Below are 18,018 nucleotides of genomic sequence, written 5' to 3' on the forward strand. Positions count from 1 at the left end.
GCAGGCTGAGAAGACCCTCTGGGGACAAGTTGGGTGTCAGTGAAATTTCTCTACAAGAACCATGAGTACGGAGTGAGGGGATGAAGGAACCAACGCCAGACCTCACGATGAAAACGGAGCCAAATAAAAGCAGCGGCCTTACCCATGTTGTAGTCTTTGTGTTATGGTCAATGAAGAAGGGCCGGCCGTTCGGCGCGATCCTCATTTCCCAGCCGGGTGGCAGGAAGCTCTGTGTGACTTTGTGTTGTGGTTTGGGGGAGTTGTAAGGTGATGGCTGTGGGGACTGTGGATTGGAAAGGGTATCTTTCACAGCCCGGCGTATGGGTGAGTCCTTGGCACCCTAAGGAATAACAATGAGCATTAGAACTCTCGTCACGCGCTCCTCAGATGCGTCACAATGTACCTGGGCCTCACGAACGCTCCTCTTTGGAGAGGGGCAAGGGGAAGCTCCTAAGAAAACTATTTCTGTCATTTGTTTTCTTTGAATCAATCTAACTTTAGAGTTTTTTAATTGGTTAAACACACAACATTAATTACTTAAAACCACCATTCTTCGATAGCTACTAGATACATACCAAAAATACTGTTCTCTACTGAGAATTCTGAATGAAGACTCTACAGAGGGTGGAGAAAAAAGTGCCCCTGCTCCTAATGAGCTCACAGGCTAATGAAGAATGGGTTGACAACTTGCAGAGCACAGAAAGAAACCCCTAGGTCATCAAAGACAACCTCCTGGACTCGTATGGTTACCCATGACATTTATATCACAGTTTGGAAGAGAGCTATCATCCATTCCCACTCATCAGCATCTTAGGCCCAGGGCACAAAGAATCAAATCCCACAGCTGTCTCTAGGACACAGTCAAGTTTAAAACTCGAACGTCTGTGCTCTGGCTTCTCTAACTCTTTGACATGTGATGTTAAGCAATGGCACTCAGACCACATGAACAGGAGCACACGCAGATGCGCAGCAATGACTTAGCGGTGCAGATATGCATCAAAAACACGTATGCCCACACAATGACAGCCCCTACAGTCGAAAGGAAAAGAAATGATCAAAGCCACAGCTATGATTTAAAACTTAATATAAGCACTGGTATTTGAAAGAGTTATTATGCATGTCTAATGAGGTAACAGGCAAGGAGGAGAGAAACACAAGAATGGAAAAAGTTCTGAAAAGAGGGGCCCGCACGTCCAGCACAAGTCACCCCATGAGAATAAGAATCGGGCGAGAGTCCAGGGATGTGAGCTGGGCGGAACAGAGAAGCATGTAGTAAGGCTGCACAAGAATACCCTTCACCATGAACACAATGACTGATCAGACAGGAAGGTGGCTGTGAAACCGAAGTCCAAGTTAAGAGAGAAGAGAGAATGAGAAGTCACAGGATAGACGTGACCCCAGTTAGATGAGTAGCCTTCTCACCTCCAGTGGGGCAGATAAAGTTACTGTTGGCGAACTGAGGCTACGAGGCCGGCGGATCTGAGGCTCGATTAGGTGGTTGTTACTGTTTGTGGCGGATCCAGATGCACCATCTTCTGCAAGCTATGTTGGAGCAAAAACAAGTTAGCTTCATGTGAGGATCTCCCAGTGTGTATGGTTGGGAGTGTGGACCCAAACAACAACACAGCCAGCAGTAATGAGAGGTCTGGTCTATTTAAAGCATGGAGGAAATGATTAAACATAATAATGGGGGAGGGGGAAGGGTGGGGAAACACATTCAAGGGAAATAAAAATGAATCACTGGTCCAGCATGGAAACGAGTCTCAGGAAACACTGGGGGGGTGCATCTTGGGAGAGGCATTACACTTTATCACAGGCTCTTACTTTGAAAATATCTTTCATGTGACATTTAAAAAATAATATATCTAGGGACAGGCTGATTAGGGAACCAAATTCTTCCTTAGGCATATATTATACTTAAAATAAGGCATTTTCTTTGTGGGAAAACAAAATTTCTAAAACACAGGATCTCAGGACAAGACATAAACATCAGCAACATGGAGCTCATGTATATTTCAGCTTCGGCTGCCTGCAATTTTCGGTTGTATGGAGATCTGCATACCTGCATGATAGGCCGAGTCCAAGTGGTGGTTCGATTGTTATGATTGACATAGTATGTGCGTCCCTTAGCATCTTTCCTTTCTTCCCAGCCTGAAGGTAGGCCCGGCGTGGTGTGTACATAGGCCACTGATGGCTGTTTGTGTAAGAAATCATTATTACTTAATGCAGTTGTTTTCTGGTAAGTTTAATAAAGTTATGTTCACTCAGATAACTTTTTTTCTAGACAAAGATAATTCTATTTGTACCCAAAACATTAGTGTCCAAAAAACAGATTTCCAGTAGCTTCAAATCCACTGTGAAATGAACCCCTATGGAGTCCAACATCTTACAGAACTCAGTTCTAACACCCTGAAGTCTTAAATGCAAAGGTTGTTACTAATGTGATAAGAGACCAATACAACAATCTGTTTTAGATACTAAATTTTACTGTCAAACTGTGTAGAGCTTAAAGGCATTTCAAACTGTCAAATGTCACTGTCTATGACAGGAATGCTTTGAATATTTTCCCCTCAATATAGCTGCCACAGAGATACTCTCCTAGCTTATTCCTAAATTTGTCATGAGTTTAGGGCCCTTACATTGTCTCTCTCAGAGAAAAAATACACAGAGCTCCTTCTCTAGGAGCTCTGCATTCACACCAGTGGCATATAATCAAGAGGACCGACCAGGACCCCCAGCTGCCCCAGCTCAGGAAGTCACCTGGCAAGCTGAGGTCAGAATTCTAGAGCCTGGTAGCCGAGGCTGCATTTCCCTTGCGTGCCCATGAGGAGCTTGTCTCTTTACAGGGCGAAGGAAGCACAGGCAGGTTCCAGGTTTAGAGACATGTCCAGTATAGAGTGGCTATATTTAGACAGCCCAAATTAGATAGAAAAAGGATTCCTGAGACACTTCTGCTTGTAAGAGGCAGTCTGAGAAATGCAATCGGGGGTGGAGGACTCTGAAATAGCAAGGATGTTTCAGTGACTCAAGGAGGCACCGAGATGGACATCTGAGGTCAACGCTGTCTCAGGAGGAAGTCCCAGATATATGGATGCTGCATATCAGATCCGTAACTGTGAAAGGGGTGCTACTCTAAGGGTGGGGGGGGCTCAGAAACAAGAAGCTAACCACAGCTATCCAGGCTCCCAGGAGAAGGTAAAAGAAGCGAGAGGCCAAACATTATGTGAGATATAAAAGGAAGCCACTTCTTTCTGGCTACCATCTTCCCTAATGAGGACCTTCTCACCCTCCAGATGTTTTACCAGCTGTCACTTTCTTGATATTAGGCCAAGGATGTAGATCTCTTAGCCCAGCTTCTCCCCATGCTCATCCCACCTTTTGTGCATTATCAACAATGTACCCTGGCTGAGAAGGCCCATAGAGAGTCCCCAGTCCTCTGCAGGACCCTGGATTAGCATGTTCAAGGACACTATCATGTAATTCGGGGACTTCGGTTAATGAGGCTCCATATTCCACTTCCTGAGCTCAACAGCACATTCCAGAGAAAAAACTAACTGAGACCATGAAGCAGCTGCTTCAATGGTTATTTCTAAAACATTTTTACCAGGCAAGGCAAGATTACTGGCAAGAAAACTTTCTGCTAAAACTGCAACTATTTCCTTGACATTTCTCCAGATAAAGTCCAGAAGGCCCCACCACGGTTAATTCTAAGACTCTGACCATACAGCGTCCTGGACCGAGGTGCAGGATTCAACTAGAGCGGACAAAACACCAACACGCAGACGTGATCCTCCCATGAGTATTTAAGTCAGATGAATTTGTCCACAGCCTGAAGTTCTTCCCTCCCTCCTCCTCTAGCTGTGGCAACAACAGAAAAGAGCTACTTCCAGTCTACTTCTTACCTGGGCACTACAAAAAAAAGACTCTGCTAAATCAAGTTAGAACCCAAGTTGCACCTTAAGTTAGTGGTCCATTAGCCTGTGTGCAAAGTAAGTGCTATCAAGCTTTGACCTACTATTGGTCATATGATGACCAAAAATACTTTGGCTAAATGAAGTACTAAATGGAATTTGTTGCTTTTCTTGCTCCCCGTTGAGTTATTTTTGGGGCGAGGCAATGAGACAGGCCCTCAGAAAACTCTGTTCTGGAAACCTTAAGGATAGTTTTACAGTTATACCACCCCTGGACGGGGTATTTATGAGCAGCCTGATAAACTAGAATAGCCTGGCTATGTCGTGGGTAACCTCAGAATCGAGTTCTAAAGCTGAGTGACTTCCAGCACAGTATTCCAGCAACCAGGTTATTTTTGTAGGTCCAGCGAATAGGTCTAAACAGATATGGAAAATCAGGAGTGTAGCAGAGATTTTGATTAAAACGCCCATTGTACCTTCTATTGAGAACTGAATTGGTAACCCATAATCTAGTTCCACTTATGCGAGCTGGTGTTATTAAAATGTTCTCTTTTTAGCTTTCTTTCCAAATGACCATGGAGAACAACCTGTGCTGATGACTCCACTTGTGACTCAAAACACTGCCTCCCGCCACCCACAGCCAGGGAGGGGCAGGACAGCTTCTACAGGCAGACCACGGACAGGCCAGCTCTGAGCCGGTCCGACTTCCACTGCCTGTGTGTGTGAGAGTGCGTGTGTGTGTGTGCACACACACGTGCATTGCATTCTACCTTAAGACACAAGTTAATCAGTCAAGAGACAAGTTAAAACTGCTAGTAAGCTTAATTTAACATCCCACAGCTTTTCCTTTGAATATACTATCGTGTTTCCTAATGCCAAACAGCCATTTCGCTACAGCATCGTAGCGGCTCTGTTTATTTCATTAAAATGAAATAAACTTGATTATGTTTAGACCACAAATTTTCTATAGGCTTTTACAGATGATCAACGTCTGGCAGTATCGCCAATGCTCCAAGAGTCACTCAAACCCTGCCATTCCTGTCACCTCAGTTTATTTTAGGGTCTAAATAGGAAAGACCAGAAGGACTGTGCTGTGCTCTTCCTCTCGTTTGATCTCTGAGAGGGCTTGTGCTTCGCTAGCTGGAAAGTATTCTTATTTGTGGTAAATCCAAGGGTTGTGGTTCTGCAGGTAAGAAGCAGGGTTTGCTTGGCACACTACAGAAATAAAAGCACTGCCAAAGAAAGACAGGTGGACCAAGATGGTTCATGCAACAGGGTACCCAGGACCAATGGGTGGGGTAGGGGGTCGAATGCTCACCAAAGTGGGAAGATTATATGAACTGGTGCATTCACATCGCTGAATATTATGTAATTATTAACATGTCCCAGAGGCATGACCGTAAGTGAAAAGTATCAATTTGCTCAGTGATATGTACATGAGATCGCATTTATCTGCGTGTGTGTGTGTCCACGCGTTTGTGACAGCAGGACACAGCTCCAGTGTAAGAGTGTACACTTCAGTGTGGGGCTGACACAGAGAGGGGCGGGAGCGGGTGTAAGAGGGAAAAACAAGGTAGGAGATGGAACTGGAAAAGATAAAGGGCACTGGTGACAAGGGATAGTGATGATGGAAAAGGAACAGGTGTAATACTTGCAAACCCACTGAAACTTCAAATGTGGCCACAAAATAAGTTGGCTTATTGCAGCCAAAGATGACCAGGTACACAGACAGCCTGAGAGTAGGTAAAACATTTAGGAACTACTCCTATGGCCCAGTCCTTTAACATAAAAAACCAAAACACACTCATATCTTTGATTCATTGGTGAGGGAAGGAAGGGCACTGGCAAGAAGAGGGCCATGGTAAGGGCCACAGGGATCTCGTGCAGATGATTTCTCTGACCTGCCAGGAAGCTCCTACAAGGAGCCCAGCACCCTCACCACCAGTCTATCCCATCATTTGATAGCACAGCTCCCACAACACCCCAACACTCCCAGCACTCCACGGCCAATACAATGCAAACGTGGATGGAAGAGGGTGCTCATTAGCACTGAATTCTGCTAAAATTATTTCATGAAACGATCTCGTCCGTCCACCTTGCAGCTCTACTGCCACAGAAATTTCTAGTGCACAACAGGCAGTGTGCCAGTTCATTTGCAAGTTTGTGACTTCTACTGGAGGCTAAGCCTGGCCACCTGACACATGACTTTCACAAAAATTACTGTGGCTCAATAGCTTAAATGAGGCTGAGTTTTGCTGATTGCAAATTTGACTTTCCTGTGTATAATGCTAAGCATTGAATTCTAACACTATTACAAAACTGTTCCTTTAAATCATCAACATCCTGCAGAAAATCAGCAATTATATATGTACTTAAAGGTGTCCTCAGGTAATAAGCAGTATAACAAACATAACAAAGGTGAAACAATAAGGAAAATTCGTCAAATAGCTAAAGCAGCTCCAAGCATAAACTATAAACTAGCCTGTCTTCAGGGATCAAATAGAAAATTGGCAATCAACATACACAGTCAAATCCACCATTTAAAACAATGAATAATAACAGTAACAGATACTTTGCTTAGAGCAGGTATGGGGAACGTCCAGCCGACGGCTCTCGAAATCATTTGGTGGGGCTAGAAATTCAATAAATCTAGGAGCTTTTTTAATAGCTAATTATTAAGCTGATAATTTTGTATGGCCCAAGAATGATGTTATAAATATCCAAATGGCTCTTGGCAGAAAAAAGGTTCCCCACCCCTTGCTTAAGGAAACACCATTTTTGATAGACTTTAAACTTCTTAAATATGTTCCCTTCCCTCCCACCCCCAAAGAAGTATATGAACATGTGTTCATTCCTGTGAGGAGGGTCTGTGATAGCAGAGAAAGGTCACTGGTTCAAGCTCATGACACAGAAAATCTAACTCAGCGTTTAAAATGTGGGGTAGAAAACACACAAGAGAGACAGCTCTGTGCACAACTAAAAACCCACTTGTGCAATCACATTCAGTTCCTGTGCCTCCCCCCCGATTCTCTTCCAGCCAAATTCATTTACCCAAGCATTCTAACAAACAGCAAAATCTTATCAAAAGCACAAACCCTAAAAGGCAAAAATATATCCTAAATGGTCAAATTAAATGCACTTAACCAAAGCTTCACAGTCTTCCTAATAAAACTATATGAGACTGAAAATGGTTGAGTTTTACCCAGTACCTTCGAACAATGTGAAAGTGAAAGGTTTAAAATAAGAACCATGTACACCTCTGTAACACACAAAAAAGCCGATTGCACCCCAAAATAGAAAAAAGGAACATATTCACCACTATAGAAAATACTAAAACGAACCCACAGTTTTGCCATTAAAGTCTGATCGAGGGCATCATTACCGTTGGCTCCTCACCACCCGTGACAGTTGATGAACGCGCTCTCCTAGTTGGGGCACTGGGCTGTTAAATGATAATTTACATCAGTGAAATGCACTTAGGGAGACCACCCGTGGTTTACTGAATCAGGAATCACTGCTGTGGCAGCCAGTGAGGCAGGTGACACGAATCAGAATCCTTGAAACCCATCCTGTCCAGATAAAGCTCAGCAATCACTGATGACCAGAGGCAAAAGGAACCCATCAACCTCCCACCCACAGAAGCCTCGGGGCTGCTGACTCAATTTGGCTCAATGATGAATTGACAGCCTCCATAATGTGAGATGTCTTGTTCAGGAAAAAAAAATTGAAAACCACGATGGTTTTGGCCCCACTATTAAATAATGAGCAGGTTTTTAAATCTGCCACACTGAAAATTCAAATAAGAGGCCACTGGTGATCAGTGAGTTTACAGCTTCCCAGAGCACAAGGGAAGAGAGAGGAGTCATCAGTTTCCCGGAAAACGAGCTCTTTGGCAAGTAAAATTGACACTGATTGTGAAAAGGAGAGAAAGTGCCATTAATTCATCAAGGAAAATCACAGAAACATTAGGCTGAGGATCCCACCAGCCCATCAATGCTGATTGTTGTGTTTTGGGGAGGCCAGGACTGAAACCATCCCAGAAAGGACGCTCTTGTCAAGCTTCTCTCATCACCAGCACTCATTGGATACAAGGCACAAATGAATCCATTATTTTGACTATTAAAGTTGACTAGTATACTCATTAACTTATTTTGCAAGAGTAAAAGACTAAAAACCTAGGCAAAAATATCCTTCTGAGTGGTACAAAAGTATACACGATGGGGAAGACACTGTGGTCGCAAATCTGTATGTGCACTTTCCCCTCCTCACACATAATACAGTATTAGTGCTAAAAATAATCGAGGATTCGCAGTCATAAAAATATTGGTTATGGTCAAACATCAAATTGAACATGCTAAGACCACATATTTTTTCCCCTCCAAAAAAGAAACAAACTTACGTGTAACGTTTTCTTATTTTTTAATGTGTACACCAAACATCTCCCAAGGCAGGTCTGGTCTGCCTTCCAATTAGAATATACATTTTTATATATGTTCTATATTATTAAATGCTCTCCACTCTTCCATATCTGCTGCTAGTTACAAAAATCCTGGGAGAGTGGAAACAAGTTGTAGCTAATTCTTCAGTCATTACAGCTGCCTTTAGAGAGAAGGTACAGCGGCCGCGTGGGGTTAGTTTAGGCCTTGGGCGTGGAAACCCAGGAGAGTTCTTCCTGTTTAAAAGGACTCAATATTGTCTTAAAATATAGGTCACCGGAGCATAGTGTGAGGGACTAAAATAAGTTTTTTAAAAATGTAATTATTAACGTATGCTGTTAGTTAAGTGAGCATATCAGAATTGGTAGTAATTTGGGTGAAAAACTAAGCAATGGAGTCTTTACCATCTCAGAGACTTTGGTGGCAAAAACAACCTTGCATTGGAAATCCACTCTCCGGTGGGCGATTGGCTAGGAAATTCGCATGTCTCATTCGCATAGTAAATGCATTTTCACAGGAAAAACTCTTCCTCAGTAGCCCCGAGGATTTTGAATGAAAGCGGAAAGGGCCAACTGAGGACCCGAAATGAGCGCGGGTTACCGGTGGTAGATGAGCCTGCTCTGCGACCGCGTCGGTGACACTGCACGACCTCAGCCTGGAGGACGGCTCCCTCTGCTGAAGGGGAGGAAAGGACAGGAAGCATCAAGAAAACATTCTCGGAAACAACTTTCACGGGCTTACGAAATACACCACTCAACCCTCCTCACTGCTCTACGATGACAATGACGGGAGGTAATGAAGCGAAACATCATCTTTTCAGAGTAATGAGGGTAATCCCTTCGGGACTCAAGGTATCTGCAACTTTCATTCTCAGTGTTTTCAACAGGCTGGGGTTTTGATTGGTCCTTAGTTAGAAATAACAGCAAAAAATAAGAGAGCAAGGTCAAAACATGAAAGGGGACTCAACAGGCCACCACAACACTCTCGGGTTGCTTGAAAAGTGGAAGTAGGAAGCTGGAAGTCGTCTAACCTGCCTTGGGAAGCGACCTCTAGGTGAATTCCAGTGTGATATGGACAGAGGAAGGAATACTGATATATGGTTATTAAACACTTATTGACTGTTATTATCAGTGACAAAGAACCAATTGGATTCTATATTCAGAGAAACTCCAATATAACCTTGTGCTACTTTTGAAGGGTCGAGTATTTACAATTTCGGCTTCTCAATGGAGTTGAAGTCCTACAGATAAGGAATGAGGGGAAATAATGAGGTTAACCTAATAAATCGAATGTGTCATGTATAATGTTCCTCTCATTTGTTTGTTTGAAAAGCCTAACAAGTCCAATCAGAGAACACAGCAGGTGACACACACAAAAGCCAGGGGTCTAATCAGCAACAGGTTCATCCAGGGGACATGTTTGTAGCATTTACTCATTTCTGATACTTTATTTTTTTTTAATATTTTTACTGATTTCAGAGAGAGGAAAGGAGAGGGGAGAGACATAGAAACATCAATGATGAGTCATTGATCGGCTGCCTCCTGCACATTCCCTACTGGGGATGAGCCTGCAACCCAGGCCTGTGCCCTGACTGGGAATTGAATCGTGACCTCCGGGGTTCTAAGTTGATGCTCAACCACTAAGCCACACCGGCTGGGCTCATTTCTGATATTTTGCAATGATAAATAAAATGGGATAAGATCAAAGAAAGACTCTGTGGCAGTGAAGGGGATAGGGGACTATCCATGTCTTTCCGCAACAGTTGCCATGAAGGAGTCATTCTTTAGTAAAAGTTCGTGCTATTGTTCTGGAATAGAGTGACCCCAAGCAAAACTGGACAAGAGCCCCATATTCTTCTTTCTCAGGCACTTTTATTTAATAGCTGAACTGGACTGAACACAGTCTTAAAATAATTCTAACACTTGCACTTGGATGTTAAAGATATTTTACATAGCTTTAATAATTAAATGCAGGAGCTCCTTATACAAATAATTAGAGATGCTAACTTAATATTAATGCAGAAGAATATTATGATTTTTCACTTGGTAGACCAAAGGTGTATAATTGCTATAATTATTGCAGTACTTACTTCCTTTTATAGGTTTTAAATATACGGCTTCACTGCTTATATTGTTTCCATAGCAACAGTTTTACCAATTCAAATATCTCATATATGCAAACTCTTTTTTCCTGCCCCTTTTAGTACTAAGGTTTCATCTCAGTGGTATTTCTCTTTCTGAAAAACATTGATAGACTTTTAACATAAAACCACATTAAGTAAGTAATCACTGTACCTCCCACAAACTGGCCAATGGTGTTTTTCTAAATAAAAACACTGTAACTGAAGGAATAACACTTTTGTGAGTATTTACTTGCTTTTACATTGTATGCAGTCCTCCCCTCCACTTACATTTTATATTATTGTAATAATGACTACTTTTCTAGGATACCATTTTCAGTGATATCACTATTATCTTTACTATAGAACATATTTAAGTTCAATTTCTCAAAAAACTGAGACTGCATTTGTTTCCAGCTTAATGCACAAGCAGGCATTTTCTATGGGCTTCTCCTGCAGTTCTGTACTGTCAAGCACCCCCGGAGGTCTTCATGGCTGATTCTGCTGCTTCTCACTGGGGCCTAGCCCCGTCTGAAGCTTCTAGAAAGAGTCCCTAACTGCTAAGAACCCAAGTTCAAATGCTATTATCCTAATGTCAGTGTTCCTATTCCACAACCCTTCACAAGGATTGGTTTTCTGGGACGTAGATGTTTTCTATCTCCCATTCAAACTTTGTCTTGGACGGGTCACTTGAAGACTACGCCTTCATCTGTGAAATGCGAATGATAACGCACGCAGACTATGACTTAAGAGGAGTGACAGGGAGGTCCAACCTCTCCTGTGTCCCAATGCGAAAAGCCACCTTGGTGAGGAAAGGACTATGGCTGGGAGGAGAAATCTCACCAGGTTAAATCTATTCATTACAGAAGCCATGAACTCTTATTCTATTGCATTCTTTTCAAATCAAGAAAGAGTCTCACCTGCTTGGGCTAATTTAGGCATAGTCCTGCTTCTCCTAGGTTAGGAGGAACTTTGGAAAATGTCAGAGTTACCTGGGAGCTGGAAGACCCTCGGTCATTATTTGCATACAAGACTCTCTTAGTGCAACAAAAAATGATAAAACATTTGTTTCACTTCTCAAACAGGACATGACTTACAATCAAAGAACCAAACTGCTCCCCATTGGAGTCGGGAGTAATCTGAAGCCTTCTGCTCAGTTCCTCGGACAGCTCCTGGGGGCTGGTCCGAGAGGATGGGGAGGAAGGTGGAGGGGGAAGCAGCGCCAGACTGAGGGAGTCTCCAGTGTTAGTCGATTCTTCCGAAATGGTCTCCCAAGACTATCAAGGAATGAGACGCCGAGGTAAATACTAGGAACAGGAATCCTCTCGTCCCCTCCCCAGCAATAACCATCGTCATAACTATAATTAACATTTACTGAGCACTTAGGAGGCAAACAATCTTCTCAATAACTATGAGAAAGATGACTACTACCTTAATTAACATATGCGGAAACTGAGGCACAGAGAGGGACTTGCCCACGGTAACAGAGCTGGGAAGTGGCAGGACCAGGTTTTGAACAGAGGAAGCCAGGTTCCAGGGGCTGTGCTCTTAAACCACTTTATACCACCTCGCTGAGCTGGGACTGACTTCTAGCACTCGTTACTAAATTCATGGGTTAAAAGACAATCTCAAGAATTCACGGATGATTTCCATGGATGTCCTTTTACTCTAACTGCTGAGGATTCATAATGAAAGCAGCAGAGATGCTATAATCTGTAATTAAACACTAGTAGAAAGCAACTTTCAGTAATTTTTTTTACAGAATCATTAATTTTGCTCTTCGGATTCTGATCACTGGAACATTTTGTAAATGATCTTCTTCCTAACATAATGTCTTTAATGGGTTTCTAGTACGTAAACAGTGTGTTAAGGCAGCATGGAAGTTACGATAATTGTTCATTTGTTCTTCAATTCATAACTCTCCCTCCCCCAGTAACTTACCATAAACACTTCAGGGAAAAATTATCAACATTTCTATTCACCCATATTTGTATCTGCTTGGTTATAATAAATCTCTTTTGTGATGTCAAAAGTATTCAGTAAAAGCTTGGATGTGGTATGCAAACTAGTTATAGGGCTCACTCAATTGCAATTACAGAGTAAAAAAAAATCTTAACATTCCCCTACAAAGAACGTCCTTCCCTTTTGTAATGACAGAGATGCATGTATCCATCAAACGAGGCTGTTCCGAGCACTTTCTAAATTAATATCCCTATGGCTGTCAATTAGCTATGAGACCATTTAACAGCTTTTATAGAGAAAAGAAATCACAGCAGAGAATCAAGCTGGGGACAGGGAGAGGAGGGGCGCAGAGTCTGGGGAGGGGACAGTACCTCTGGGGCCTCCCCGCCCTCGGAGGGCTCGGGCTCCAGGTCCTCGCTGATGTGCCGGCGGGAGCGGAAGCGCCGGTGCGCCGCCTCCTGGTTGATCTGGCGGATGTTGCTGTCGGCCTCGGAGGACACATCCCTGGGGCAGGGCGTGGGGACAGGACACCGACATTGATAAGCGGCCCTTCAACAGGAGTCCAGTGCTCGCCAAGCGCCTTACGCCTACTAAAATGCCAGTGCTCGCGTGTTCAACAAACTTTGACAATGAGAATTCTCCCACCATATTTTGGCCAAAGTATAGTCCTAGGTTCATTTCCAGCAAATAAATACAGCTTTTAAATGTATCTGTCACAGCGCTTTCGGTGTCTTTCAGGCAAACACACCAAAATGTACTGTCGTATTCAAGAAAGAAGAGAAACCGTAGCCTCAGGGATGTCAGGCCTCTCTAAGGAGAGGTGTCAGGCGTGACCCTTTTAGGAGTCTAGCAATGACAAGGTAGCAACTTTGGGTCACTGACAATGTACCAGAGTGTGCGCAGGACAAATGCAAAGCTGAGATGTGGGGGGCAGTGCTCCTGACCCAACATGAATTTCTCCAGCTGCTGGGGATCTCATTTGGACAGAACCTCAGAATCATGACACTTTCTCCCTGTTCAACTACTTTTAGACGTCAAATATCAGGTGATAACAGCCCGGATAAACTGAGATTTGGAGAACACTGCTATGTCACACTCTATTTTTTGGTCATATAACTCTCTCTTCGCTCAGGATCTGAAAGCACTGATTCCATCTTGAAAACTTTTGCAGTGAATTACAGGCAATGATCCTTTGGGAGAAATACTACTTAGAGGCTTTAGAGTAGAAGTTTAAATGTCAAAATGTTTTTTGGAGAAAACTCACACAGACTCTTTCAATAAGACACTATATTCAGTTAACAAAAATGATGTTACAAGTTAATATTTCAAAATATTTGAAAACATTATTTTAGACTGACTGAAATATAGTATTAATCGAGGGCCCTTGTTTAGGATTTTTCCTAAAACATTTAGGTTTTAAAGGTTCTAATACAGTCTCAAACAAACGAATGCTACATCCCAATAAAGAGCCTGTTGGGCTCCCGAATAGCGAAGAGCTTGCAACTAGCAGCCCGGCATACAAATAAACAGGCGACTCGTGAATGCCAGCTCCCGAGAGAGTTTAAGTCCTTCCAACAGACATCTTTACACTATCAACTTTACTGGTAAAAATAAAGGGTGCAGTATGAAGGTTGGCTTTCATTTAATCTGTATCAAAATGGTAATTTCTTATTATGAAAATCTGAATTAATGAAATTTTACTTCTGACACCCAACATGCAAACTTTTAAACTCTAACAGATACATATATCCTGCATATTTTATAGTAATATTAAAGTATAACTGGACTAAAAATAGGACACTAAATAGAGATACCTTCAGAAAAACAGACAATTATGCCCAGAAAGAAAATAATTAAAATAAAGAAACACACAAGTATACTAATAAAATTTCTGAAACCACCAAAACAGAATGATAAAAAAATGACACTATTAGGTATGTCAGAAAATGTAAATTGCTATTTGTGATTTTATGTCACTGCAGTCATTTTTACATGACATTTATTTCTTAAGCACACAATGATTATGAAAAGTAATTATAAGGTATTACAAAACTCACAAAGATTAGAAGATCAGAACAATCAAAATACCTTAATAATATATGTAAAACATTTCAATAGTGTCTAAAAAGGCAAAGGAAGCTTGGCATTTTCCGTTCCCCTTTTTATTGAGGGGGAAAGCAGTATCACTTTACAATGACTGGCTTTACTTAAAAACATTTTCTACATAAGGGTGTCATTAAAATTTTAAATCTTCACTTGAAATATCAGTCATCATTTATTCAGTTAACACTGAGTGACCAATGTTTGCGTGCTGGCTATGTGCCAGGAACTTACATGCACTTGAATTGTTACAGGGACTTCTGAGAGGCTGAGAAAAATAAGGCTTGTATCTCTCAGAAGTACACAAAATTCCATTATTTTGGAAGCACTAATTTTTTATTAAAGGGGGCATTTAAAATCAATTATGCCAATCTTCCTTGCCCAACATGCTCAAATAATTAGCAATCTGTGTGAACAAGAAACAACTGAACAGCATAAAGCAGCAAGATACCTCTGATTTTGAAATTCCAAACACGGGGCTTTTACGGTCATTCGTGATAAAATGAAAATGTTCATGCCACGGAGGCCTTTGATTTAATTAAGCAACTGAATGAGAGGGTTTGGAATAGAAGTTGTTGAAACTGACTGGAAATTTAAATGGTCACTCATGGCCGGATGAACATGTAAAAATATCTCTAATCTGACAAATTAAAACAGAAAAATTGTTTTATTTGGGGCAAGAAAAAATTCAAGAAATGGCTATTTCGATTTTCTTCGGTCATTAATCTCCCATATGCATTCTCCATTTGACTTTCATGGGAAATGTACCAATGAATAAAGAAAACCCACGAATTTATCAAGTTCAGTGCCAACTGAAATCAGTGTGTCAGATCATTTACATTCATACACTAGTGACTATATTTAGATTTGACTGAATTAATGCTAAGATGGGGAAGACATATAGAGTGTTTTAGAAAGAGCTAAAAAAAAGTGAAAGTGAGTTTAACAATCTCATTTTCATTTATCATCTTAATGTAATTCCTCACCATTTAAAAACAATTGTAGTTTTTTTTACAGTAAAAGGTTTACAGTTTATGTTTAAATACGAAAAGGAAAAATCTAAAATTAGAGATGTTTTAAAGGCCACCATCGGACCTGAGGGGGCTGGGGTGTCCTCTCTGATTACCTTCTGCTCTAAAGTACTGCATCCAGGCCTAAACCTGCCCTCGACGGTTCAGGAAACCCTGCGCCTATAACCGCTTTCAGAAGTGACTCATCTGCAGTCATTCAGTTGAAGGCACTGGCTGAGCTCCTGCTCTGTGCCAGGTGCAAAGGGCACATCTGCTCCAACAGGGAATGAGAATATTCTGTGCTCCGCGCCAGGACTGGGGAGGCCTACGGCTTTCACAGGGACGCCGGGTGGCTCCCTAGCTGCAGGTGCATTAGGCTGACGGGAGCCAGAGGAAGGGGCATGTTCTAGTTTTGTTTTGCCTTTCTTGGGGGGCTGGGGGGTGGGGAGGGGGAACGAGCACAACCATGGAGGCAAAGAGAAAGAAATGAGGAAGCAGCCTCCATGATGGGGACACTTTGGTGCACTGGATGTTAATGACTGTGGTGGAGAGTCTGGGAGAGACAGGGTAGAGATGGACCTTATAAGAACAACCAGAGGGCACAGAGATTTTTCGGGGGCTTGAAGTTTGGGGCACAAGTCTAGTAAACAGGGTAAGAAATGAGAGTCACCAGGAAAGTCTTAATTGTTGGTTAGCACATGGTAATCACGATCTTATATCCTCAGATACAGCCTTTTATTTATTTTTTATTAAATTTATTGGGGTGACATTGGTCAATATGAACATACAGGTTTCAGGTGTGGGTTTCTGTTACAAGATCTGTATATTGCACTGTGTGCCCACCAATACAGCCTTTTAATAAAGAGATTTCTTAGTATCAGTTTTCCCCCGAAGAGTATTGTATTCTGTGAAAAACTGACTTATGAAAACAATTATTTTTGAATTAAAACAATACTTTAATTTCGTAAGGCTTGAGAGCTTCTGGCCAAGCTAAATAAAGTTAAGGAGAAGGTACCCCGAATTCTCAAACAGTTCCGACAGGATGAAGAGGTCACTGGGGAAACCCACCCTGGCCTTATCTAACCTTCCCCTTGCTTCCTAGAAGGAGCCACTCCCCCAGCTCCGCCCCGAGTTCTCCGAGGTCCTTCCTGGCTCCGCCCCTCCTTTGAGCTCAGCCGCCTTCACAGCTGGGGATGGTCCTTCACTGACTTCTCCCTAAACTACACATGGACCCGAGCCTGGATGAAGAACTACATTTCCCACGTGGCTGGACTCCTGCTTTGGCAGCATTACACAAGTTACACCTTCTGTTTTGGTTTAGTTCTTTGGGGCAATGCCACCAAAGATGTTATGTTTAGAAAAACACATGAAGTTTTTTCTCAGTAATTCCCTCACTAGTTGCACAACTCTATGAGGTAGAGAAAGAGGCAATTATCACCATTTATCCCCCAAATACAGACTTTAGTCTACATAATTATTAATGAAGGTGAAACTTTCCATAGATGTATTGGTCATTAGTATTTCATCCTTTGTGACTTGCTAGTGGTCACTTTTCCACAGAGGTCACATGACACGCTGGTCCCCACAGAGTGCTATGTTTGAAGGTGCTTTCTCATGATGTTTAGCAAAGGTAGATTATGGTGTTTTGCTTAGGGTATCACTACTGAGATTATTCTAATCACTGCATGTAACCAAGTCCAAGATGAGTCCATTTGTTTAAAACTACAAATAGAGTCATCAAACGGCTTACACTAGTTTTAACAGCCATGGCCATTAATCAAAGAGAAATAGAAAAAAGTAAATAAAATACATTTTAAAAATCACTGAATCATTTCTATGGGGAAAAAGTAACAATACAAAAGAGTTCAGCATCACCCCAATATTCAGATACTTATGCTGTCCTGGGAGCAATGAGCTGATGTCCATGCTGGGGAGTCCAAAGCTGACCAAGGACAGCTGATATTCACGAGAACCCAGCTGGGGGCTTAGGAAGGACTGGCTATTCGTTGCTGCAGGTTCTGCAAGCTCTAGCTCTCAATCAACAAAACCCAGACCAAACCGCTGGGCCACCTTCCCCACCCAGACTCATAGGCAGAATATCTCTGCAATTTCTAAAGAGAAAAGGGTTATCAACATCACCACCCATCACACTGCTAATACCACTTGTTTCAAAAATGTCATCAGCAAATTTCCTTCAGAGTCTGGGGTAAGGAGAAAATGATCTCACCCGATCTACTTGAACTTTCGTACATATTGCAAATGATAGGACTCATTGATATGTACCTCTTCATCTTGGCTGCTAGAGAACTCACGATTGCTACAATATTTTTTTCCTTATGCTTCTTTTAATACTTTGTTTTTACCTTTTATTGCCTATTAATAGTTTTAGGTCTTGTATACTGTGATTTGAAAATGAGCTACTTTGTATCCTTTTTTATAGTAGCTGAGGTTTAACTAGTGTTTACTTGCTATCATCAAAC

General features: G+C 42.0%; 1 protein-coding gene across 12 annotated transcripts in view; it reads right to left on the reverse strand.

Moving 5' to 3' along the window:
- Positions 1 to 18,018, reverse strand: part of NEDD4L (NEDD4 like E3 ubiquitin protein ligase) — a 311,310-nt gene that overhangs the window by 47,380 nt on the left and 245,912 nt on the right. For 4 of the 12 annotated variants that reach the window (XM_081149157.1, XM_081149159.1, XM_081149160.1 and 1 more), the window contains 7 exons: positions 12,800 to 12,932; positions 11,564 to 11,743; positions 8,948 to 9,022; positions 7,294 to 7,353; positions 2,063 to 2,194; positions 1,423 to 1,542; positions 143 to 340 (listed from right to left, as the gene is read on the reverse strand). In XM_081149157.1, coding sequence (XP_081005283.1) covers positions 143 to 340; positions 1,423 to 1,542; positions 2,063 to 2,194; positions 7,294 to 7,353; positions 8,948 to 9,022; positions 11,564 to 11,743; positions 12,800 to 12,932 — 898 coding nt within the window. The remainder of the gene's footprint in view (positions 1 to 142; positions 341 to 1,422; positions 1,543 to 2,062; positions 2,195 to 7,293; positions 7,354 to 8,947; positions 9,023 to 11,563; positions 11,744 to 12,799; positions 12,933 to 18,018) is intronic. The other 8 variants (XM_081149158.1, XM_081149150.1, XM_081149151.1 and 5 more) reach the window with 4 other exon arrangements.

This window comes from Miniopterus schreibersii (genome assembly GCF_964146895.1).
Source record: "Miniopterus schreibersii genome assembly, chromosome: 10".
Classification (NCBI taxonomy): Eukaryota; Metazoa; Chordata; class Mammalia; order Chiroptera; family Miniopteridae; genus Miniopterus; species Miniopterus schreibersii.